Source organism: Panthera pardus, unplaced genomic scaffold (genome assembly GCF_024362965.1).
Source record: "Panthera pardus isolate Hobbes unplaced genomic scaffold, ASM2436296v1 HiC_scaffold_22, whole genome shotgun sequence".
In the NCBI taxonomy this organism is placed as follows: Eukaryota; Metazoa; Chordata; class Mammalia; order Carnivora; family Felidae; genus Panthera; species Panthera pardus.
In genome coordinates, this window is record NW_026526788.1 from 77,887,930 (window position 1) to 77,907,187 (window position 19,258).

The 19,258-nt window shown below is 48.8% G+C and overlaps 1 protein-coding gene and 1 long non-coding RNA gene across 4 annotated transcripts; one reads left to right on the plus strand and one right to left on the minus strand.

Annotated features, from left to right (window-relative positions):
* Positions 1–594: 594 nt before the first annotated feature.
* Positions 595–15,753, plus strand: DMBT1L1 (deleted in malignant brain tumors 1 protein). 3 transcript variants are annotated; one of them, XM_053910000.1, is made up of 12 exons: positions 595–781; positions 2,178–2,210; positions 2,352–2,390; positions 2,572–2,610; positions 3,018–3,056; positions 4,968–5,006; positions 5,755–5,793; positions 7,324–7,635; positions 8,247–8,288; positions 9,407–9,582; positions 12,225–12,592; positions 15,292–15,753. In XM_053910000.1, the coding sequence occupies exons 2-12, from the start codon at positions 2,195–2,197 to the stop codon at positions 15,581–15,583; spliced, it is 1,401 nt and encodes a 466-aa protein (XP_053765975.1). In that variant the 5' UTR covers positions 595–781; positions 2,178–2,194; the 3' UTR covers positions 15,584–15,753. The 3 variants fall into 3 exon arrangements, with proteins under 3 accessions (XP_053765975.1, XP_053765974.1, XP_053765973.1); XM_053909999.1 differs by lacking the exon at positions 595–781 and having other exon boundaries at positions 1,038–2,210; XM_053909998.1 differs by lacking the exons at positions 595–781; positions 2,178–2,210; positions 2,352–2,390; positions 2,572–2,610 and having other exon boundaries at positions 2,810–3,056.
* LOC109252328 (uncharacterized) lies at positions 3,053–18,535 on the minus strand. Its single transcript, XR_002073943.2, has 3 exons — positions 17,874–18,535; positions 11,525–11,827; positions 3,053–3,747 (listed from the first exon to the last, which is right to left on the minus strand). It is a non-coding gene; the product is annotated as an uncharacterized LOC109252328 (long non-coding RNA).
* Between the last annotated feature and the right edge of the window lie 723 nt (positions 18,536–19,258).

A 19,258-nucleotide genomic window follows, 5' to 3' on the forward strand; every position in this document is an offset into this window, starting at 1 on the left:
CCTGTATAACAGCTCCCGTGTTTTACTTTGGGCGCATTAACTTTTATTCAGGAGGTTGGGAAATGACTAGTCCCCACACTTGAGTTGTACCAACAACAAAACCAGGGCAATGAGATCATAGGAAAGGCGGAACTGTGCACAATCGGAAAACGCATAAAATCTTTCCGTTGGCTGACTTTCCTGTTTGTGTTCCATATTTAGGCGCAATTTCTACTTCAGCAGAAGCGACGTCTTCACCTGGTAATGCCCTCTGCCCCCTGCAAATGTAGGCAGATGGGGCAGCAAGACTGCCTGGGCCACGTCACCAGGGCCAATGCCAGGACACCCTGGTGGGGGAGTGAGGGAGGCGTAAGGTGGTCACTGCCTTTGAGCAGAGTGCTCAGGGTGGGCCAGACCCTGTGCCAGGCATGAGGTGGTGGTGCCTCTCGGGGAGACAGAGGGGGGACCTCTCTGGCCAGGTGAGATCACCTGTCACAGGTTCTCAGAGCATCACGTATTTCTCCTTCATAGCGCTTGTCACAGCAGCACTGTTACCGAGCAGGAGTCCCATCTAGTTTTCTTTATTGTTTCTCTCCAGCACCTGGCACAGTGCCTGCCACAGCATAGGTGGATGAATCAAAATTTGTTGATCAAATAAACGAAGTCCATGATCGCTATGCTCCAGGGACAGAGAGAAGGAAACAGGTTAACTGTACAATTATTTTTGCCATTAGGCAGGTTTTGACCAATTGCCTTTTCTTCTTTCCAGGATCTTTTCGTATTACTGGAACCACCTTAACAGGTAATGCTGATGTTATTTTGGGTCCTAGCCACCTTACTAGCTATAAATAATCTTATGTGATTTTCCAGGGAGCTCATTACACAACTGTGTAGGTCCTGATCAAATTATCTTATTCTTTGGAGTTTTTTTTTTTTAATGTTTATTTATTTTTGAGAGAGAGAAACAGAGCACGAGCATGGGGAGGGGCAAAGAGAGAGGGAGACACAGAACCCGAAGCAGGCTCCAGGCTCTGAGCTGTCAGCACAGAGCCGACGCGGGGCTCGAACTCACCACGAGATCATGACCTAAGCTGAAGTCAGACGCTTAACTGACTGAGCCGCCCAGGCGTCCCTCATTCTTTAGTTTTTAAGTACGCTTATATTGACCTGACTCACATAGGCCACCTCTATATTCCCTGATGGTGAATGAATTCTGGGCAGCCCAGCTAACTGCATGGACCAACGGATAGATTAGTTCAGCCAATTCAGCCAAACTCCAAAATAAGTCATCCACTGGACTGACTGGCGGTCTAATGTCAACTGTCCATGGCAAGAGTTTCTCCTGGAGACCAACCGCAAAGTGGGTATTGCAAGAATGGTGGGGAGTTCAGCCATGGCTTTGGCTGATCCCCCTTAGACATTCATCCAGCATTCAGGGAGGGTAAATTTGTGTCAGGCTCTGTGCCAAGGTCCTAAGGGATAGAGAGTTGAGCAAGGTAACAAGTAACACCCCTCTTGTACAATAGATCTTGAGTGATGCTGGTTGCAATTATCTGAGGAGCTCCTGGTGTGACTTTGGGTTTAACAGTTCTACATATAGAGTGTTAAAGGTTTATTTGTGGGGGGCACAATAAAGAGGGTGCTCTCCCCTACTCTAAGTGCTAAAGCAATTAAATAAAACACCAGAGTTAACACCAAAAATGGCCTTTTTTACTGAGGGCAACTCGTAATACAAGAGGCAAATGGACTTAGACTGAAGTGTAGATCTTGGGACAGCCCCCCTGGAGAAAGTTCCGGTCTATAGAGGTCCCCCTTTCCTGTGTCACTACCTTCCAACCATTTGAGGAGAGGACAGAGGACCGGGCAAAGAAAGCCCTCCATTTGCAGAATCTTTGTTAGATTAGCCCATATCGGGAGAAATTTGGACCGATGGTTGTTGTCCTCTGAGCAGGTAACGTCCATCTTCTCCAAGGGGAGGAGTAAAGGGTGGGCCAAAGGAATGGAGACCCAATGAGTAGAAGGGGGCCTAGAGGCAATGGCGGATCTAGAAATGCCCCGCCATTGCCTCTGTCTGAAAAGCAGGAAGACAAGTCAGGCCACTCATACTGATTACAACAGCCTCCTTTATGTGTCCTGTGTCTTAAGAACATATGCCTGATATGGCTGTCATATTGTTTGTTATTTTTGTTGACTTGCAGCTTCAGTCGCAACCACCATGACCTCCACACCAGGTAAAACACTGTCTCCTGCCCCACTAAGTGCCTCTTCTTGGGTTTCCATTCATTGGACTAGGTTGTTCCATGGAAATTTATCCCCAACATAGCCTCAGGAGTCCTCTGCACTGGTTTTAGGTTTCTCCTCTTTTTCTACAGATACCTCTTCAACCTCAGTGGAAGTGACCTCTCCACCTGGTAAAGTCTCTCTCGTTGTGCTGTTTAAATTAATGAGGCCAGCTTCTGACTTCCCTTGTTCTGTTTAGAAAACGAGCTCACGTCATGACCACTTTGACCACAAAGTAAACTGAATGAAAAGACACACTGAAGTGTCCTTTCTCTCGGTTTCAAGTGTCCTATTCTCTCTGTCCATATACAGATATATCTTCAGCCTCCACAGAAGTGGACCCGCCCTCTGGTAATGTTTTCTGCCTGTCACATTTCTTAAGTTAAATGTGACCGACTCTCCTTCTTTCTGTTGGACAAATGAACCTATGTACCGAACATTTTGCCCGTGGTATAAGCCCCCAAGTCCCAGCTTCGTGTTCGGTTCACACATCCGTAGACACAGAGTGGTCCCTACACTGGGGAACGCCCTCTCATTGTCGCCCTGACCCATGGGAGGCGAGGGCGGGGGCTCCACACTCCACTTGCTCGGTGGTGTGTGTTGTGTTACAGGTGAGGCTTTGACCCACCCAGCACACGCAAATGCGAGACAACTGGACTGTGATCGTGTTGGCTCTCCCCGTACGCAGTTCCACTTTCTACCACACTGTTGTTCCAATCAAAACATTCTATTTTCTTTTCACTCTTCTTTGGTTGCAGACACAAGTCCCACTCGGGAAGAGGAGACCTCTTCACCAGGTATGCTCTCTGCTCTTTGCGGCAGCCCTCGTGAATGACTTCCTGAGAAACCCCAGCCCAGCAGGACTTACACACCCAGAGGAAACACTTCCTGTTTTTCCCAGGAGAGGTCAGGGGAGATGGGGGGTGGGGGTGGTAGGGAAGCTCCAGACCGCTACCCCAAAAGTGGCTCTGATTCCGAACACGGTGAAGGCAGATGTGAGGACGGGATGACTAGGATAAAAGGGCGTCAAGGGTCAACCCTGGAGGATACTTAGAGATGACCCACGGCAGCAAACCTCAAATGTTGACGTGCACGTGAGTGGCCTGAAGAACTTGTTAAAACGCAGATTTGGATTCAGTGGCTCCAGGGTGGAGTCTGGATTCTGCATTTCTCACGGGCTCCCAGACAATGCTGCCGGTTGGTCAGCGACCGCCCTCGAGGAGTAAAATGCTAAACCACTACTCTCGCTTTGGAGGAAAAGGAGGCCCTGAGAAGGAGGACACTTGCCACTGTCCTAGCTCAGGCAGCCATAACTGAATACCACAGACTGTGCGGCTTAAACAGCAAAGACTTACTTCCCACAGTTCTAGAAGTCCGAGATCAAGGTGCCGGCAGGGTCGGCGTCTGGTGAGGGTCTTCCCTTGGGTTGAAGATGGCCACCTTCTCGCTGTGCCCTCACAGGGCCTTCCCTTCCCCAGTGTGTGCTCCCTGACGGGGAGAGAGACAGAGAGAGAGGGAGAGAATGGGAGCTCTGGTATGTCTTCTTATAAGGACACTAATCCTATCAGATCAGGGCCTCCCCTTATGACCTCACTTAACCTTGACTACTTCCTCAGTGGCCCCATCTCCAAATACAGCTACACTGGGAGTTAGGGCTTTGACATGTGAATTTTGAGGGGACATAACTGAGTCCACAGCAGTCACTGAGCAAGCCGGGGATCCCAGCTCCCAGCCAAGGTCCTTTCTGCTCCCAGTCTTTGCCGATGAATCTGCCTGTGTGACTCCATTCGATCCGTCTGATGCCGACCTCTTGAGTAGCAAGGCCTATCGCTTTCTTTTGTTCTGTTTCCTTTCTTTTCAAGTCCTGGTTACTTTGAAGGCATAATGGTGCAAAAGGCAGTGAAGCCAAGCTTAGGACTTTCCTCTCGCTTCCACTTAGGGAGAGTTCTCCCTGCCTCCTTCCATCCCTCCCTTCCTCACTTCCTCCTTTCCCTGCCCTCATCATGACCTCACTTTTGGCAGAAGAATCCTTCACTCGTACTTCTCACTGACTCTTGACCTCACATGAGATGAGTTTTTCTTTGCAGACCCGGTTTCACGGGAACTGGGCTGCTTTTCATGCAGATTAAGTGGCATCACACACCTTTACAAAAGCGTGACAGCACAATCACTTCCTGCCCCTGGGAGTGTGAGGGCAGATGTGGTAACCATCAGATCATTCCCTTCCTTCCCCCTCATCCCCCTTCACCCCAGAGCAGGCAGAGTGAATGCAACTCCCACATTTCATGCTCCCGAAGGGCAGAGTGCTGCGGAAAGGGTTATGCTTCGGGGCCTCCCAGGTCAGAACTGAGGATGCCCCGGGCATGTCATACAAGCCCTCTGGGTCTCAACTTCCTCATCTCTGACACACTGATGATACTTCCCTGGAGCAGCTGCTGTAGGGATTTGAGGTGTGAATTATACGACACATCCTGGACGCTCTAAATGGGATTTATTCATCTGTCCTGCAAAATGCCAACCGCTCATATATCATTTCACTCCCGGATGTGTGAGTCCACAAGATAAATAAGCAGGTGGATTGTATTATATACAGCTTATGGATCAGGCTTATTTTCATAAGCTTGCAGTCCACTGCATAAAATTCCACTGCATCCAATCTTAATGCTTTCTTTTCACCGGAAAAAAATCTCTCTTTTTTGTTTCGGCAGCCTTACACCTGATTTCAACAAAAGCGACATCATCACCTGGTAAAGATCATATGCCTGTTGCTAGATTAACTCTTCATCTCATAGTTATTTATACAACCATATTCTATCATAAAATCCATTGTTACTTTTCCTACCTTGCTTCCCTCTGTATATTTTCATATGGAATTACACCTCTCAAATATTATCTTTCTGGTTTTTTAAATATTTTTTTAAGTTTATTTATTTTTGTGAGAGAGAGAGAGAGAGTGAGAGGAGCAGGGGCAGAGAGAGAGGGGGACAGAGCATCTGAAGCGGGCCCCACATTGACAGCGGAGAGCTCGATGTGAATGAACCGTGGGGTTCAAACTCATGAACCATGAGATCATGACCTGAGCCAGTTAACTGACTGAGCCACCCAGGAGCCTTGATCTTTCTCTTATCAAAAAACATTTCTGAGAAATCTGATGGGTTTTCTCCATTTCATTTTCAGCCCCCATAAACATTTTTCCTACAAAATCTAATACTTTTACATTTTTCCTATAAAAATTTAGTATATTTATAAGGCTTCTTTTGTGCCCATTCAGCAAATTATTTTCCTTTTGGAGAATAAGCACCACTTGTTACATTTTGATAAAAAAAATAAAACTTGGTGGATGGTATTTCTGCACCTAAACCTAAGCAGAAACTCAAACAAAACTATTAGTCTCTGAACCTCCAGAAAATGTGTGGGTCTTTTTCAGCTTTGAATATAAATATGTGACTTTGAGGATATGTGTTTTTTTTAAGCTCAGGTTTTCTTTGTTAACAGTTACAATTTCAACTGGTGAAGACATGATCCCTTTGCCTGGTAATTTTTGTTTGTTCCTAAGCACTGAAATTATCAAATCATTATCAGTACTGTTAGGATCGTAATTCTTTTTTTTTTTTTCAAAGTTCCTGCTCCTTACAGAAACCTTTTATGAGTAATAGACATATATGTGTATGTAAATGTATATGTAAACATATATGCATATGTAAATATATATGCGTATGTAAATATATATGCAAATGTCTATGTCTATGTCTATGTCTACACATACCTTTGTGGGGCAGGAGCCCCAAATTCACCTCCTGAGGCCTGACCCAAAAGATACTTGCCTTTATTCATAGTTCAGCCAAGCATGGTTATCTTGGTCCAGTATCACAGCAACCACTTGCATAAGGAGACAGCAACTATCCTAAACCAGGACACTGCAGTCACAGAGAAACCGCAGCCAGTGGTATTTATTAACATTCACTAAGCATCTTCTATGGGCCAAACAGAGCAGGAAGTTGGAAAACAGTTGCTAGCAACCCCTCTTATATGAAGACAAATCATTTTACACACATCTATGGGTATGGAACCACTAACACTCTAGATTTTTAAAATTACTTTTACTTCTTTAAGTCACCTTCTTTTGACCTATAATGATACACAGTAAATTGCAAACATCTATAGGTTTTTCTAATGTATACACCTATGTAACCACCACCACCACCGGAATCAAGATCTAGAACCTTCCCATCACCCCCAAAAGTTCCTTCATGTCCCTTTGCAGCAAATCCCCCAGGCGACCGACCACTGGTCTCCTTTCTGCCACTGTAGGTCAGATTTGTTTTTCTAGAATCGCGTATCAATGGGATCAAATAATACGTGCTCTTCTGCGTCTGCTTTCTTTTGCTTAACAAATTGTTTTTGAGATTTGTCTATATGGTTCCTTACATTGGCATTCCGTTCCTTTTTATTGCTTAGTAATATTCCACGGTGTGGGTAGTCAGCAATGTATTCATCCCCTCTCCCGCTGGTGGACATGTGTGGATGGTGGAGAATTCTGCTACGCACAAATCTTCCGACGCACATCTGTTTCCTTTATCTTGAGCAAACACCTGCGAGTGGAACAGCCAGGCCACACAATACACTTTGTGCAATTCAAGGGTTGGCTTTTATTCATCCAGAGTAAAAGGAATTCCACTGGACAGATGTTGTTTGCTAAGCCACAGCAGTGCCTCAATAATTTTACTCCAAAGATTTGAGGGGTTTGCCATTTTGTTTTCTTTGGGGTCTTGGTACTTTTGTGTGACGATTACATTCTCACGTGTCTGGGCAACTAGGCTGACAATATCCGCCATTGTCTGCGGCCTTCGGTTAATTCGGGTTTGACTTTTCTATGAGAGAGTGCAGGGGGTGGGGGGGACGGGAAGGAGGGAGCGAGAGACAGAAGGCAGCACCGCCTAGCGTAGTGAAGTTCCCCGCAGTGTCATCTCTTCCACTGCAAATGACACGAGCGGGGCAACGAGGGCATCTGTCGCACCTGTCACCCCCGCGACCCCCTGTTTCGCTCTCTCTCTCCTCCCGCAGACTCTCCCCTGCGCCTGGCGGGCGGGCGCAGCCGCTGCGAGGGCCGGGTCGAGGTCCGCCACCAGGGCGTGTGGGGCACGGTGTGCGACGACCACTGGGACATCAGGGACGCCCGCGTCGTGTGTCGCCTGCTGCGCTGCGGCCCCGCGCTCGCCGCCCCGGGGCGCGGCCGCTTCGGCCCGGGCTCGGGGCCCATCCTGCTGGACGACGTGCGCTGCACAGGCACCGAGGACACGCTGGGCCGCTGCGGCCACTCGGGCTGGACGCGCCACAACTGTCGCCACCGGGAGGATGCGGGCGTGGTCTGCGCAGGTGCCACAGCGCGTCGGCGATCGGGGTTGTCCCCGGGGCTCCGTCCCTCTTCTTCCGCCCGCGTTCCTAAGGCCAAGGCCCCGGCTGCTGGGATAGCAAGGGCGCATGTGAGGGCACAGTCCTAGGTGGACACCCTTCTTCACCCTGACCTGGCCCTCGGAAGTCAGAATGTCGGCTGGCATGTCCCTCTCACCCAAGATTTGGCCTCTGCCTTTCCTGTAGTACTTTTTATTACCACCCGATACCCCTCTTGGCATTCTGGCCTCCATAGCTGGACCCTGTTTGGGGTGGAGTAGTAGTTTCTTATATCTGTCCTACATTTACCCGGGGAAATCTCAGAGAGTTATGGAATTCTCAGATTTGGTGAACAAGTCCGAGCCCCTTTGTCTGTTCCATCCTTAGTTTTTTAACAGGCAAACCAAAGAATCAGTCTATTGCTCTTATCTTTATGTGGGAGTTACTCTTGTTTTGCACAGAAATGGATCACAAATAGAAAAACTATCAGAGTCCCCCTGAGACTAACAGTCCCGCAGACAGCCATAGAGTATGAGTCCCCTGGGGTCTTGGGATCCTATCTTCCAGACCCTGACTTTCATCGTGTCTGCTCACAGTTCCAGCCATGCCTCCTGCTGTCGGCGGACCCACTGGCAAGGGTAATTCGTTTTCCATTCTTGGATTATACACCAGGGTTGATTGGGTACAGCTACCGAAGGATCAAAGGTGTGGGGCCAAAAGTATCAGAAGGGGTTGAGTGAATCTGGCCAGCCGTGCTTCCTGGCCAGGACCCTAGCCACAGGTGACTGTCCCGCTTTGCTTCTGTGCTGGGGAGGCCTTCGATGGCTATGAACTGCCTACTTCCCGGCCTGAGATTCCGAGCATGTCCTGTGCATGGGAAGGGACACCAGCCCGAATTCACTCATGGGATGGTGTTTATAATCTGCAAAGCCCTGTATTTACTATTCTCTTGGTGTTGATGACACCCGTACTCTCAACGCTTCTTCACGCACACCGGGATCCCTCCCTCCTGCTCCATCGGGAGGTTCTGGGCCCGCTTTCCCTTCCCATTGCTTGGAGTACTCTCAAGCCATGGTGCTCCAGCTTCCGTAGCTCAACAGAATGAGCCCATTTCCCGGCACTGCATGTTCTACTGCTGCCTACACCCTCCTCCTCCATATTGCACGGCTGACGTTTGCTTCTCACCAGGCCTGGCTGCCTCTGCTGTACCCAAAGACAACGGTAAGCCCTCCCCTCTAAGCTGCGGGAAGGCGGAACTAAGACAGCAGTTGTCCCCGGGAGAGAGAACGGGTTTTGAGGGGGCACCAGCTTCTGTCTCCACCGAGATCTCTCACATCTCTATCTACTCGCCGGGCTTCAGGAGGCTGGGGAAGAAGCCTCTTAACACCTATGCCCCCTCCCTCTTTGCTCCCACGCCCTTGCCTCAGATAGATGTACATTCAGCCTCGGGTGTCCTCAACATGGGAAATGGGCCGTTCTCTAAATCTATAGACAAGGCTCTGACTCTCGGCACGTGGGACACGTGCTGTGTGTATAAGACTCCCACGATATGGTGTGACTTTTTGGAAAAGAGAGGATATAAATAAAATCAGCGGAAGTCAAGTCAAGGGTGGGGGGTGATGGGAGCTGAGGCAGCCCCCGGGCGCAAGGTACTGTCCATGCTTTATAAAGTAAGCACGCACCCATGTCCCGGACCGACGCGCCCAGTGTACCAAATCGTCTTTGTGAGCTTCTCCCCATGCTCCTCTTCCTGCAGCCTGGCTCTCCTGCTTGCCTCACCTCTTCCAAGTCACCATTGACCGAGGTTATCTCCGGAGGCTGGGCTACTCCTCCTGGGACATCCACTTAAATGATGAGCTGTGTCGTCCCCACGTCACGGGGCGCTATCTGATCTTCAACATTCCCTATGGTCACTGTGGCACCGTCAGACAGGTAAGAAACTGACGGGGTGGTGGTACCCTTCTGTGGACGGAGGCCAAGGAGAGAGATTTGGAAAGTTCAACCACCTGTTAAAAACCTGGCAGGGCCAGAAGAAAGGCACGGCCATGATTTTGTTTCTGAATTCAGTGAGACCTGGAGCACTCACTAATTTGTCTGAAGTTTTCCCTCCTTTTGGGAATTTACAGTATGTACTGAATTTGGAATACACGGTAATAAGTGCTGAGTGCTGATGGACTGATGGGTGGGTAAATAGACAGATGGATGAATGGATAGATGGATGGATGGATGGATGGATGGATGGATGATGGGTGCTGTTCTTTTAGCTCCAAAGCTGAGCATTTTCCACAACTTGCTTCTTTATTCACCGTTAGTGCACACCTACTATGTGCACGCTATGGTGCTGGGCATGGGAGAGGACAAATGATCTGACTGGTGCATTCTAACAAGACAGCTAGCTGTATTCCCCAATCTAGAAAGCATAGACATTTGGGTATAATGAAATGTGTATGTCTGTCTTATTTTCCTTAACCACCAGCTTATTTCACGAGACAATGTCACTGAAGTTAAGGAAACAAGCAAAGAGTGCACAACTACAAAATCGCACTTTTCTCAGCATACCTAACAATGTACCATCAATGTACCACGTTACACAGCACAGTCTCCATGCTATTCCTCTCTTCCTTTGTATCAGTATTTAGAAACACGAAACAGCAAACATTTGGCATTGCTGGAGGTTTGATTCATTCCAATAGCCTGCATGACGCCAAGTGACCGCTTCACTCCATACTTCACATTTTGTCTAGTTGGTTGTGCAGACCCACGGTCGTCCTTATCCTTTTTGCTCTGAACCTTCTAGTTTTTACCTCAGAGGTTTCTGCCCCAGGGGCCGTGCCGGAAGCCCCCCGGTGTCTGCGTGGCAGGCACCCCGGAAGCTTCTAGGCCATCAGGGAGGACCCTGGCAGTGTCCTCTGTGGCCACGGCTGGCCTAGCTCCTACAGCACTGGGGCCAGAGGACACCGCAGGTCAGGAACCACTTGGGGTGATGGCCAGTCCCAGACCACCCACGGCGAAAACACTGCCACAGGAAGGTCCTGTGTGTGACTGCAGAGTCAGGGAATAAGCAAACCTTCTAGGTGCTGAGGACACAGCGGCCAACGAGACAGGGGCCGTGCTCCACAGCTCTCACATTCGAGAAGGAGGCACTGCACAAACACACATATGAGAATCATTTCACAGACCTTAAGATGGCAAAACAAGGAAGAGAATAGGGGATGATGTGGGGTGGAAGGAAGGCCACTTCGAATAGGGTGGCCAAGGAGCTGAGGCCTGAATAAGGAGACGGAGCCAGGTAAAGGAACAGGGGGCATGCTCCGTGCAGGGGGGCTAGTGACGAGGCCCCCCGGGGCAGCAGCAAACTTGGAGGGCTTGAGGAAGAGACTCGAGGAGTCAGCACCGGGAAGCCCAAGGTCAGGTTGGAAGGGGCAGGACCATGCAGTCATGGAGTTTAGCTTTTTCTCTAAGCTGTGCATCAGGTCAAGGGACAAGGGAGACACTGTTTCTTCGGGGCACAAAGAAAAAAATGTCTGTTTTCATGGATAAAGCGTGCAGAACGTGAAGAGTATCTTTGTTGTATTAAAATGTCATAATGGAGGCTGGGAAGGGGCAGGGGGATGAGTAGGAAAGGAAAGGTCTAAAAAGGCGGGGGGCACCTGGGTGGCTCAGTCGGTTGAGCGTCTGACTTTGGCTCAGGTCACCATCTCACGGTTTGTGAGTTCGAGCCCCATGTAGGGCTCTGTGCTGACAGCTCAGAGCCTGGAGCCTGCTTCGGATTCTGTGACTCCCTCTCTCTCTGCCCCTCCCTCACTCACGCTCTCTTAAAAAACGAATAAACGTTAAAAAAATTTTTTTTAAATAAATAAATAGAAAGGCAGACCTGGTCTGAGCTGACGGGGCGGTCCTTGGAGGGTTCCCAGGCGGACATCAAGCATCTGAGTCACACACGCAGAGGCTTCCTGCAATCCACGTCGCTGGGCGGGCTGAGTCTCTGGACGGCACACAGGGCTGTGGGGAGGAGGCTGCCAGAGGCGACGGCACCTCGCACAGTAGTCTTCAGCACCCCCTTAGCCCTTCGAGTCCTGTTGGATTTGAAGGACAAGGCTGAGACTCAAGGCGAGCAGGGCCAGGCGCCCAGCTCACAGGGAGCCAGAACCCCTCTGGGGCCAAGCGAAGAGAGGGGCTGGAAGAGAGGAGAAAAGCACAGTGGGCCATGGTCCGTGCCTGGCTGAGAATACCCGGGCTGAGGGGGGGGGCACGTGTGCAGGAATTGGGTGGAGAGAGCGCCGGGTAGCCAGCGTGGACCCCCTGCCCCGCCTCATACCAGCACAGCTTGGCCCTCACAGGAGGGAAGAAGGGAGGGCAGGCTCACACACCGGGGCTCCTTGCGTGCTCCCTGAAGTGCTACGTCACTCCGCCGTGGCACTAGGTACCACGGGAGGCAGCCCCGAGGCCCCCTGCCTCCAGCTCACCGGCTGACTGGCACCCAGCAGGTGTGTGGAGAGGCCTCTGCCGGTGTAGGAAGGTGCTTGTCAGGGAGCCAGGAGCACTGGCCAGAACCTCCCCTCTCGTCCTCCCAGGAAAGTCTCGGCTCCCTCAGCTACTCCAACTCCATCAGAAGCCGAACACGGGGCCACCCTGGCCGAGTCATCGTGCGGCACAAGGTGCCTCAGCTGAAGTTCACCTGCAGGGCGGATGGCCCATCTGCAGTTGACATCAGTCCCGGGGCTGACGTCCCAAGGGAGAGCGTCGGCTATGATGTGTCCATATCCTTCCTCGAGTCGCCCATCAGCCTGGGGCCACACTACGCCAGCCAGAGGAAAGCGGTCTTCCTCCAGGTCACACTCCAGAGCCCCGACCCCAGCCTGAGGCTCTTTGTGGATACCTGTGTGGCCTCTCCAGATCCCCGTGATTTTACGACTGTCAAGTACGATTTGATCCGGCACGGGTAAGGAACATAGAAGGCCTTCTAGGGTTGACTGTTATATTCAGGTGGCATTCCTGTGACTTCTCTGGTAGATCTAAGTCATAACATGGTGCAAAATAGTCCTCGTTATGCCCCAGAGGCAGAGTCGGGCCCCTACCGTCCCTCTGATCTCAGCTGGAGACATATAGTTATAGGAAGCCTGGACAACGTCCCTTGAATCCCCAAAGAGTCTTGGGCAAAGGCCCTGCTGTCCTGGACTCTGCTGTCCCATCTCACCCTTTCATACCTGTGCCTCCCTTCCCTCTGTGTTTTATGACTTTATTACACTCCCTATTTGTGGTTCAGGCTCTCAGGCATCTGATCTACCCTGATGGGCTGGCGCGTCTTCTCAGCCTAAACTCTTATAGTGGTGAGATTCACTATGGCTGTTTTGATTAAGCAACAAATTCGCCAAGTTAGAACTTGGGTATGTTGTTTGCCTTCATAGCTCCCTTGCCCCCTAACAGGAGCAAACACTTAGAGATGGGCCATTGGTGACCGGTGCAAGACAACAAAACCCTATCACTTACTGGTGGCAGCTTCAAAGTGGTGAGAGCCGCATGGGGCGCATCATCGTGGTACCTGTTTCCAAAAGACAGGGGGAGGGGCAAGACGTAGCGCTGTGCATGGGTGGCATGACCTATAGCATGGGAAGTGCACAGGTGTGGCATTGAACCGCACTGGGTCTCGGAGTGAGAAAGCTCTTCCCTTTCCATTCTCCTCACAAATAGATCAAGGAGAGAGACACAGTTTGGTGCCAGAATTTTAACAGCCGACATTCTCCCAATTCTGCTTGTTTAGGTTTAAGATGCTCTTCTGTTTCTAATTTCCTAAGGTGGATTCTACATCTTTCTTCATTTCCAACACGTGCATTTGATTTATTTGATTTTGGTGAATTGTATATTCATTTTCACTTAGTTCGAAATATTCTTTACATTTCTCTGGAGACTTTTTCTTTTACCTCCAGGTTACTTTGAAGTGTGTTTGATTTCCAAATAGGAGTTCTGCAGCAACCTTTCTGTTTTTGATTTCTAGTTCCGTTCCATTGTGATCTGAAGATACATTTTGTGCGATTTCTTTTCTTTAAATTTGCTAAGGTGTGGGTTATGGTCCAGAATGTGGTCTATCTCGGTGAATATTCCATGCAGGCTTGAGAAGAGTTGTGTTCTGCTGGTGTTGGATGGAGTGGTCTGGAGATGGCTGTTAATCTAGCTGATTGATGGTGCTTTTTAGGTCATCTAAATCCTTCCTGATTTTCTGCCTGCTGGTTCTGTCAATTACAGACAGAGGGTTGTTAGAGTGTCCAGCCATCACCGTGGATTTGTAGATTTCTCTTTGCAGTTCTATTAGTTTTTGTCTCACGCATTTTGATGCTCCGTTGTTACATGTATACTCATTAAGGGTTGTTGTGTCTTTTTGGAGGGCTGGTCTCTTTATCATTATGCAGTATTCCTCTTCATCTGTGATCATTGTCCTGGCTCTGAACTCTGTTTTGTTTCAAATTAATATAGCTACTCCAGCTTTCTTTTGGTTAGTATTAGCATGCTAAATCTTTCTCCATTCCTTTGCTTTTCATTTTTCTATGTCTTTAAGATGGGTGTCATAGACAGTTATTAGTTGGAACTTGGGGTTTTTTGTTAGTGTTGCTTTTGTCTTATCTGCTCTGGCAGTCTGCATCTTTAAATGGTCATATTTAGAACACTCACATTTAAAGTGATTACTGATATAGTTGGATGAAAATCTACCATATTGGTAACTATTTTCTATTTGGTGCATTTATTCTTTGTTTCTACCCCTATTCTCCTTTTGCTGTCTTCTCTGGTTTCAGTGGAGCATTTTATATTACTCCATTTTATCTCCTCTCTTGATGTTTCATTTATACTTCTTTCCTTAACTTTTTCCATGGTTGTACTAGGGTTTACAAAACACATTCTAATTCTGGAAAGAGCCCCAATGTCCATTGACTGATAAATGGATAAAGAAGATTCATCAAAAGGAATGAAATCCTGACATTTGCAATGACAAGGATGGAGCTAGAGGGTATAAGGCTAAGTGAAATAAGTCAGTCAAAGACAAATGCCATATGATTTCACTCACATGTGGAATCTAAGAAATGAAACAGATGAACATAGGATGGACGGGGGACGGAGAGGTAAACCATAAAACAGACTCTTAATGATAGAGAACAAACTGAAAGTTGATGGAGGGAGGTGGGCGGGGGGTGGGCTAGATGGGTGGTAGCGATTAAGGAGGGCACTTGTGATGAGCACTGAAACTGATATTACACTGTATGTAACTAACTGGGATTTAAATAAAAACTTGAAACTACAAAACCCCCACATTTTAAAATACTCAAAATTCACCTGCAAATAAGACAACCACCACCTTTAACCTCCCCTTTGGGCAAAATAGAGCAGAGCTTCAGAAGGCAACAGCTCTAGCTGGAATTTAATTACCTTGTTTGGTTTTTGTTGTATTTCTTTCACAGTTACCTGTCAGGAACAGTGGTTTTTCTACTCACAATAGTATTTTAAGTTTCTTCATAAAAGAAAGAGTGGGTAGTGGGAAGAGGTGTGTTTGGACTTCATATGTCTGAGTCTAAGCCTGATTATTTGAGTTGGGGTGCATTCACACCATCCTTTAAGTTAATCCTTGTGGCTGGGGGTGGTTTCTTCTATCAGGTGCATCAAAGACAAAAGCTATGTCAACCTCCACTCCCACCAGAAGAACACGGCCCAGTTCAAGTTCAACGCCTTCAACTTTCTCAGCAGCTATGATGTGGTGTATCTGCAGTGTGAGGTCGCCGTGTGCAAAGTGGGGGACCATTCCTCCCGCTGCTCCCAGGGCTGTGCAGAGTGGAGTAAGAGGGATGTGGGCCCCAAAGAGACCACAGAAGGGCGGACTGAGCATTTCCAAGTGGTGGGGCCACTGGAAGTCCACAGAGGGACGGGTCAGAACAAGACCCTTGTTTGATTTCTCCACTTTTCACATGATTCTGTTATTAGAAAGCAAAGTCTATTTCCCTTCCGCAATGTAGTAAGTTTGAGAAATCAGAAGTTGTCCACACAGCGACAGGTGAAACTGCTAAAGAAGTTCTCTCTGAAGTTTGTTGCTAAATAAACCTTCTCTGATTACTAAACTTCCAGGCTGTCCCTCTCTTTGCCAGCCGGAGATGCTGCGTTTTCTAATTCTTCACTACCAAGCACGTGACCATTGTCTTAACTGCACAAAATGTTATCAAGAACAGAGTTCTCTATCAAATTAGCCAATTTAAGGTATTTTCTTTTAATTGACTCCTTAATGTTCAGATGCTGGTAGGTGGATCTTTTTGTTTCTGTCCCTTGAGTGATGTGAGAATTTCTTTTCAGATCTCACTAAGAGTCTTACGAAAAATAAACTAAGTGTCAGGAAATCACTGCTTTTTTTTTTTTTTTAACCCTAATAACTGGTCAGTTGAATCAAACAGGTCATTTGCTCATTTACTTGTTATCACTTACTCAAAACAAGCTCATTTTGCCCATTTCAAAGGGAACAAATTGCGCCTCAGCTTTGTTGGGTTTGGCGACAGCTTGGACATTGACAGCAAATGGGAGTCTGAGACACAATCACACGAACCACCCGTGACTGCTTGCTGAGCTACCACACACTCAGTCCGTGTCCCAGATCCTCAAAGCTTTATAGGAAAGCTAAAAAGTACACAGGAAATCTGAAGAGTACAGAAAGAAAGGCTTGTATGTCCCACACCCTCCTGAGAAAGGAGGGCAGCACCCACTTTATCCAAGCTCTCTTTGTGTCATCACAGAAAGAGGTCTGCACTAGGCTCAGTCTTTAAAGAGACAGTTTTGGACGTGGCCGTTGTTTTTTTCTTTGCTTGTCAAGAAATATTCAACAGCAACGTTTGAAATATGAGTCCTTAAGGCCAAGAGATTTTTCCTTTCATTGTCATTAAATAGCAGTATGAGATGGGATGAATATGGCCAAGTCCCCCGGGGAGGAGGGCAGGGTTTGGGGGAGCCTGGGAGCTAACCCTGAAGTCCCAAGAGATGAAAATCTGACGAGTGACCCAAGGGCGGACATTGCCTCCAAAGGGGAACATCTCAGTTTCATTTCAAACGTGCCCTTCATTGACAACCATCTTGCTAAAAATAGGTTACTGACGTTTACTTTGATGATGTTCCCTGCTCATACCTAGTAGAAGTTGACGAAACGTAATTACTGGTCAGTCTGGTGAAGACCGTATCTTTAAGTCAGAAGTTAATCATTTGTCACCCAGTGGCTTCATCTTCAGTCGCATGATTTTAGCATCGGGCATCGATTTCACCCAAGGGCTTCAGATGAATTAAGGAGTTTTCCAGGTAAGCTATGAGCTGCTGGAGTTTCCACTTTCCAAAGCTTATCTGACCAGTAACCGCAGCTATCCAAATGTGTTGAGGAAGTGAGAGGCTAACAGCTTCCAAACTCAGCATCTTAGGACTTCTAACAGGTGCCTAACGTGAAAAGTATCGACACTGAAAGGACTGATCTTTTCAGAATAAAAAAATAAGGGGCCAGTGAACTTCCCAGCCAGGCTCTCTGGCTGTGGCTCAGCTAACAGAAGCCAGGAAGCGGCCCTTTCCACAACTATTCCAGGTGATTCTTAGGGACGCTGAAGTGTAAAAGCCATGGCCACTGCTAAGCATCCTGTGCTTTCTGGATCAAAATGCACTTCACAGAAAACTGCAACCCAGAAACACCAATGGGTACAGACAAAAAGGCCCCAAGAGAAGTCTGCTGTCTCCAGCCAAAGGACGGGTAAAGGAGCAGCCAGGCAAGACAGAGAACTTTTACACAATAGCCACCTGGCTCCACGCACCATGGGTGAAACTATGGCCCTATCCCCAGCCCAGCCAACGAAGGTGAAGCGGGGAGCCTAGACTTTCACCTGCCCTCAGGATCCTTACATCTCCCCTCCCCTGCGCAGGGTGGTGTCACCTCTGGGCAGTAACCAGAGCCTCCCCAACACCCCCCAGGTCGGGCGGAGACCAGGTGGGGAGCCTAGACTTCCAACCCCACCCTTTAACACCACTCTGGGTAGAGCCAGGACCTCAACCCTCATCCAGAGGTAACAAGGCAACTCCACCTTCCGGGGGGAGTGGGGGGGCAGCAAGGTCACATGGACAGCCTGGGTTCCATCCCGCTCAGTGGTAATGAGGTGACCCTCCCCATCTGGTTTGCACGTGCTGATATTCCATTGCCCAATTTGCTCTTAGCCTTGCTGACATACCTTGTTAGGCACGTGTCTTGAATACAGCATAATGGAGTCAGAATTTAGCGCTATGAGACATTCTGAAGATCCTCTTTTAGGAAGTGAGTCTAGTGACCGCTCTGGTGTGACACCCACATCTCCCTCAGATGGGATCACTCATTCCTCAAGCTGCTGGGAGTGTTGGTGGCTGATGGCTCTCGGCCCCACTGCTCTGCAGGAATTCCCTCGGCTCAAGGCAGCTGCCTCAGCCCCATCCGTTGGCTTCAACCACGAGTGGTCAAGGGAGGCACGTAACGGCCGGAGCACCAAGCCTTGGCATGGGGCATCTCTGAAGAGCCGGCCCAGCCCAGGACTCCCGGGGGGCTGACGGGGCTTTCTGCTGCGACCGCTTCTCCGCTCACCAACTCCCCTGCCGGGTCCTCCTTCCCTCACCCCTTTCAGGGCTTGATCGCAAGCACACTCCCCAGGAATCCTTCTGTGCGCAATACTCTCTATCAGAAGTGGTTTCCCGGGATCCGAGCCATGACAGTCAATACCGGGTGGGGTCTGAGGAAGCAGGTACTAAGACAGGACTTGGGGGGCCGGCCACGGGTAAACACCACTGGTGGCACGTGGAACACAGACAGCCCCTGACTGCAACTCATTTTCTCGTTTAATCCTTGCAACACTCCGGGGTGGGGGGTGGGGGGGGGCAGTTTTACCCTCTCTGTTTTAAATTGTGAAGATCAAGGCTGAAGGTGAACCCGGCGAAGGTAACCCACCAGGTAAGAGGAAGAGCTAACACCCAGGCCACCAACTCCAGATCGAGGACCCTTAATTACTTTACTGCAGTTTCCCCTGAAGAAAAACACTTGCTGATATATATTATTTTATACCTATAATGCCTTGGTATAGCTCAATAGCTCTGCAAAAGGTTTTTTGATGCATGGTAATACAATTTTACAGTGTCTACTGAGTCACAGCATTTGACAATTGTCTTAGTCTTACACTATGTGCCTGGTGTGCCCCTGAGAAGCCCCCAGGCCTGGCCACCAGCATAAAATCAATCGGTTCCTGACAGAAAGATGGTGGACGGGCCAGCACCCAGACAGGTTGTAAGTTCTGTTTTTCTGAATTCGATTTGCCCGTTCTGTTACGTTCTGAGTGTTTTCACATTAGGTTGGAAGAGAACTTCTGCAGTAGCTCCGGGTTGTCAATACTGATGGAATGCGGAGGGCACCCAACCGCATGGCCACTTGGGGGAAGTGCTTAGAAGATCCACGTGGACATATTAAAGAGAAAATGGGGAAGCTGCATTTCGATTTGGATCTGGAAACCCAGCAGGCTCCTAAAAACTTGTTCGGTGAGAACAGAGATGGCATCTTACTCGTGGTATATTCCCCGGGCATTACTGTGTACCTGAT